Source organism: Myotis brandtii, unplaced genomic scaffold (genome assembly GCF_000412655.1).
Source record: "Myotis brandtii unplaced genomic scaffold, ASM41265v1 scaffold240, whole genome shotgun sequence".
Taxonomy (NCBI): Eukaryota; Metazoa; Chordata; class Mammalia; order Chiroptera; family Vespertilionidae; genus Myotis; species Myotis brandtii.
This window is the reverse complement of record NW_005359064.1, coordinates 151,640-158,062: the sequence shown is the minus strand read 5'-3', so window position 1 is coordinate 158,062 and position 6,423 is coordinate 151,640. Positions and strand designations below refer to the sequence as shown.

The 6,423-nt window shown below is 41.2% G+C and overlaps 1 protein-coding gene across 1 annotated transcript in view; it reads left to right on the top strand.

The window, feature by feature from the left end:
- Positions 1 to 606: 606 nt before the first annotated feature.
- The window catches only part of LAMA1 (laminin, alpha 1), a gene marked incomplete at its 3' end in the record, with an annotated part of 154,155 nt that continues 148,338 nt past the window's right edge, over positions 607 to 6,423 (top strand). Inside the window, exons 1-2 of the mRNA XM_014540244.1 lie at positions 607 to 816; positions 903 to 1,068. Of these exons, the coding sequence (XP_014395730.1) occupies positions 607 to 816; positions 903 to 1,068 (376 nt within the window). The remainder of the gene's footprint in view (positions 817 to 902; positions 1,069 to 6,423) is intronic.

Sequence of the window (6,423 nt, the reverse complement as noted above, 5' to 3'; positions counted from 1 at the left end):
ACTTTATTCTCTCCATTCCCCATTCCCACTGCCACTATCTCCTATGCCAGTGATGGCGAACCTTTTGAGCTCGGCGTGTCAGCATTTTGAAAAACCCTAACTTAACTCTGGTGCCGTGTCACATATAGAAATTTTTTGATATTTGCAACCATAGTAAAACAAAGACTTATATTTTTGATATTTATTTTATATATTTAAATGCCATTTAACAAAGAAAAATCAACCAAAAAAAATGAGTTCGAGTGTCACCTCTGACACGTGTGTCATAGGTTCGCCATCACTGTCCTATGCCCTCCCCACCTCCACCCTGTTACTATCCTAGGCCCCCACCTCCCATTTCTCTTGATTTCACTCTTTCTGTTTACTGCTAATAGATAGATTTTCCTTAGAAAGACTTTGGTCTTATTGTTTCTCTGCTTAAGACTCTATAGTAATTTCACGTGACCTCTGCTTCAAGCTCTAATTCCTCACCCTGATACAGTCCTACCATGGTGGCCTCATTGCAGTATCTAAACCTGTTACCCACTTCTCAATGAATTACTCCCTTTAGGAGAGGCAGTTCTTAACTAAGCATACCCATACACAGATGCTGAGGCAAAGGCGAAAATGCGGATGTTTTATTTGAAAAGTGAAATCCATGACAACAGAGAAGAGAATGCGGGAATGGAAGGAGAGGCGGGAAGCTGCACAGAGAGAGGTGTCAGGTGCCGCTTCTGCTTCAGGCTGAGCCAACAAGAACTCACGCGGGGCCTGATGAAGGTGTCTGCATGCTGGCTTCTTGGGGCAGGCTGTAGGGAGACCCCGGGCCTTCAAGCTGTGCGTGGCAGAGAGAAACAGGAGGCACTCCTCAGTCCCGCTCCCTTTGTCGTCTATTTCTCATTAATCAACATTCCCCCTAACAGGGAATAAACTGGATCCCACTTCTGGGTTTTCTCATTGGCTATTTGGTAGCTGCTTCAGGTCTTAAGCAGTGTGCCAGGGGGTGTTCCAGCAAGGCCAACCGTATAAGAAAGAAGAGAAACTCCAACAGCTGTCAGGAGAGGCCAGAGCAGAGGGCCAAGAGCTCAGGTAGGTGCCAGGTTGGTCCAGCACTGAGACGACCTGAGCTGTGTCTCATCCAGTCTGCCTGTGGCCCTACCCTCCAAACATGTCCTGTTTTTTTTTGTGGGGTTTTTTTTGCCTTTGTTTCCTTGCTTAGGCTATTCTTCGCAAACTTCTTTTTCTGCCTTTCCAAGTCATACTGATTCTTTACTGATCAAGTCTCATTCTTTCCATAAAGCTCTTCCTGACAACCAGTAGAAGACATTAGCTATTTTGGTTGTCTCCTCCTGTTAGCACACTGTTCTCTCCTTGGACTGGGGTGTGGGGCAGGAAGGGTTCCTATTGTGTAAAATATTTTTCTCTCTTCCTCACTCACAAGTCCTACTATGGGAGAGAGGGGCAATGCCTCTACTACCCTCACCTAGGGCACACAATTTAAGCTGAACTGATCAGTTATTGGTTCCCCCGGTTTTGGACCTTGAGCTAGTAAAACAGGTGAAGTGAATGTCGAAGGTCAGACAGCTCACTGTGCTGTAGTTTCCTTCAGCTGTACTGTTTATGTGGATGACCTTGGCCATGATCCTATTGCCTAGAATCTTAACTCTCTTGGTTTTTATGTGTTCTTCAAGCCTTGTCCTTCAGCCTCCTGTGGATTCTGTGAACCCCATTCTTCCTGCCTCCTAATATCTCTCCAATTAATTTGTCTTTTTTTTTAAGGGGCCAGTTAGGCCAGTTAGCTTGTGTTGCTGTAACTGTGAATTCTGTTTATATTTAGTAGCTTACATTACTTTCTGCCACTTTGGGACATTTATAGAACTTTAAGATTGTCTATGTTACATGTTTTGCACAATGCTTGGAACATAGCACACACACAAGAACTGCAACATTATTACATATTGTTGAATGCAACAACATTATTGTCATATTGACCCTCTCCACTCCATTCTCCCCTCCCCCAGGTCTTCACTACACTATTGTCTGTGTCCAAGGGTTATGCATATCTATATACATAAAAGCCTAAGCAACTGGCTGATCGGCTGACTGGCTGACCAGCTGACCGTCCGGTAGCTATGATGTGCAATGACCACCAGGGGGCAGATGCTCAATGCACAGGCATGGAAACATGGAACAGACTGATGAATGTCAGAGGGAAGGGGGAGAGGGGAAGGTGGGAAGAGATTAACCAAAGATCTTATATGCATACTAGAGGCCCTGTGCACGGATTTGTGCACCAGTGGAGTCCATTGGCTTAGCCTGTGGGGATAGGGCCGAAACTGGCAGTCTGAGATCCCCCGAGGGGTCCCAGATTGCGAGAGGGTGCAGGCTAGGCTGAGGGACCCCACGGGTGCACGAGTCCCCATTCCCCTTCACTCTTGTGTTTTTAATTTGCATCTCTCTGATGATTAACGACATTGAGCAGACCTTTTTGGAGAAGTATCTATTCAGGTCCTTTGCCCAGTTTTTAATTGGGATGTTTATCTTCCTGGTGTTGTATAAGTTCTTTATATATTTTGGAAATTAACCCCTTATCAGATGTATCATTGGCAAATATGTTCTCCTATCTAGTGGGTTCCCTTGATTTTTTATTCTTTTTCCTCTTTTCCTTTATAATTCACATAATATCCTCAAATTCCTTCTTTATCTGACCTTTCTTTATCACTGACACAAATGGAATCTTCAGTATCTACCTAGATTTTACTATAGCTATGCATTATTTTCCCCCATAACATCATCTACACGTGATTTCTGGGAGAGATTATTTACCTTATGTATTAGTCCCCTGTTGTTGCTAAAATAAATGAACATATATCTAGTGGCTTCAAACAACACAGATTTATCACCTTACCATTCTGGAAGTCAGATGTGCAAATGGACGTTTACTTGTCTGAAATCAAGGTGTCCCCAGAGCTGGTTCTTCCTGGAGGCTCTGCTTCTTTGCCTTTCCAGCACCCGACTCAAGGTCCCCTTTCCCTGCCTTTAAGCCGTCAATGGCAGGTTGAGTTCTTCTCACACTGAATTCCTCTGACTCTCCTGCCACCCTGAGCCCGCCCAGATAATTCAGGAAAATCATCTCATCTCAAGATTCTTATTTATACAGAAAAATGCAACAAATCCTAAATGTATATAATTGAATAAATTTCGGTAAATGTTATACCCATCCAACCAACACCCCATTCAGGATACAGAACATTTCCATTGCCCCAGCTCCTCTTTTTCCCCTTCTACTCAATCTTCAGTCTCTCCATAGGCAGCCACCATTCTCTTTTGATTAGTTTTGCATGTTGCTAAATTTCATATAAATGGAATTATACAGTACTCTTTTGTGTCTGGTTTCTTCCACTTAACATAATGTTTTTGAAATTCATTCCTGTTTTCCTGTGAGTCAATGGTTCTTTCTGTTTTATTGCCAAGTAATATTCCATTGTAAAACAGACTGCAATTTTTAATTCCACTCTCCTGCTGATGGACACATGGCTTGCTTCCAGTTGCTTCATATTATTGCTATGAATGAAATAATATATAAAGTTATGAAAAAACGTCCTTGTTTAATCACATCAGTATTTTGCCATGTAGCATAATATATTCCCAGGATTTAGCCATTAGGATGTGCACCCCTTTGGGGTACAATTATCTGGCCTACCACCCCTAATTTGTCTACTTTGTCTTCTCCTCTGGCCTAAGACTTAGTCTCCTAATCATCTTATTTCTTGCCACTGACCGTAAGGAGCTTAACCTACACACAGTCTCTTTAGCCTTTTCCTGGACAGACTCTGACGCCGTAACCTAGTTTTAGTAACTGACCTCTCACCTCTTTCCTTAGTAACCAAGCCCACAGCTGTATACCCCAGGCCTTGCACCCGAATCCTGGTGTGGTGCTCCCGTGCCCAAGTCCCTGCCTGGAATCTCAATTCCTTTAGAACTATAGGACAGCTTACTTGCACCAAGCCTCCAGAGAGCACGCCTACTCCATACTCTGGGCATCATGTGCTGGGCTGGATCCCTGCTATGTGGGTGTCAGGCTGTGCAGGAAAGACACTTGACAGGCTGTCCTTCCTCTGCTTGCCTGTGACCATCATCCTCTAGGACTGGCTCATCCAGCCTCCCAGCAACCAATGACCGAAACTGAATTGCTTTCCACGCAGGAGCTGGTCAGTTTAGCCCAGTGTTTCTCAAATTTTGTTGCACATGAGAATTACCTAGAGTCTTAAGACATCTCAATATCCAGGCTTCACGCCATCCCAAATGAATCAGAATCTCTGTCTGCGTCTGTTATGGACCAGCATCAGTATTTTTTAAAGCTCTTCCATCACTTCCAATATACAGGCAAGATGGAGGACAGTGACCCAGGGATTTACTGCTCAAAGTGTGCTCACCTAATATATCACAGTGTTTTATGCAAATTTACATTCTTGTATTTTAAAAATGGCTACAAAATAGCATATCACATTGATTTACTATAAATTACTTAGCCATTTAGCTATTGCTTGGCATTTAGGCATTTTTGTTGTTCCTTACTTATAGGTGACTTCAAAGCAAGCATCTTTGTGGGCCTAGTAGAGCTGAAATTCTACTTTCTCATTAAACATGAACATTTGTGTATCATTTTTACCTTATTCAGGCCAGCCCTGAACTTTCACGGTGCTGTAGGTAATTTAGACATTTCCAAGCATGATACAGAATGGGAAAATTGGTACTGTTGGGTTTTGCAAGACACATAGAATTGTGACATTTTTAATGTTCCATCTTATCCAAGCTTGTTCATTCAATTGGCTTTTGAAATTCTCCTTCCACTGAAATCTTTCTGCTTAATCTTGAACTGTGACAAATTGTGCCAACTTGAAAGTTTTGACACTTCCATTTCCTAGTCACTCTCCAAATGTGCTGACCCTTTGCTTCCCTTGAAATCACAAGTGTGAGTTCCCTTGTTCTGCAGTTGAAAGATAAGGTCTAACTGAAGTTCAGACTGAATTTATAGGAGCCCAGGATATACAGAGATAGATAACCCTTTGTGATTCCTCCTGTTGCCTTTGATCTCATTGTCATGATCTCAGGGAAATTATGTAGGGAACTAGGGACCAAATCAGATCAGAAGTCTAGGTCCCGATAGGACCTTAACCCCCTGAACTCATTTCCTCGTCTCACACAAGGCTATCTGCCTATCCTATAGAACTGGGAAGGTCACATGAGATAATCTACATGAATGCACTTAGGACACTCTGAAAGATATGTATAGACGTGTGCATACAATGTTATTTCAGTGCAGAAATATTTATAATTCTGTATTTGAATATTTAAATGCTTAATACTTATAACTTATTAAATAATAAATTTACTTGTTTATTTGATAAATACTTAATGCTTTAATATTTTACTAGTTAAAAACATCTAACTCATTTCCTGGTCTCACACAAGGCTATCTGCCTATCCTATAGAACTGGGAAGGTCACATGAGATAATCTACATGAATGCACTTAGGACACTCTGAGAGATATGTATAGACGTGTGCATACAACGTTATTTCAGTGCAGAAATATTTATAATTCTATATTAGAATATTTAATGCTTAATACTTATAACTTATTAAATACTAAATTTAATCGTTTATTTGATAAATACTTATTGCTTTAATATTTTAATAGTTAAAAACATCTGTATTTTAAGTTTGGTACTATGATGTGTAGTAGACAACTATATTGCATCATTTTTAAAGTGCCAAATTCTACCTATTGTTATATATTTCTATGATTTAAAAAATAATTGCTTATATTATAATGATAATTTATTCATTAAGGATTTCAGGAAGTGTTTTTAGAAAAACTGGAACTGGTAGAGTTGTCAGATTGATTAACACAACTGAGATAAAATTATCTCCCTATCGGAAAAAAAAAGGCAAAATGAGAGAGTGAGACTGTAAAAGGGACTTTTACTATCCTATGTGTTTGTACTGTGAGAAAGTGAAATCTGCAAAGTGTAAGGAATACAATTTTAATATAAAAATCAGAGAAAATTGTTTTAAAAACCAACAAAGCAGTTGAAATCTTGCGTTAAAACTAAACTTCAAAAAAGTATGAGACTTCTTTCTGGAGCAGTTAGTGTAAGATGATGATGATGATAATAATAATAATCATAAAGTCCAAGCGACCTTTCTTGCCTTCCCTAGAAAAAATGGGAACCAAGTTACAACACACTTTTAGAAAAATCTTCACAAACTCCAACAGCCGAGGGGGGAGGCTGGTCAGCTAAGCCCTATTCCCCTCCCGAGAGGGAAGGCTCTAGGCCAGGGCCTGGCCACCTTCTGGTTAGCTAAGCTTTGGTCCCATTCCCAGGGAGGAGGCTGGCCGCCTGCCCCGGGGGCACCCTCCGGGTGGGGGAGGTGGAAGG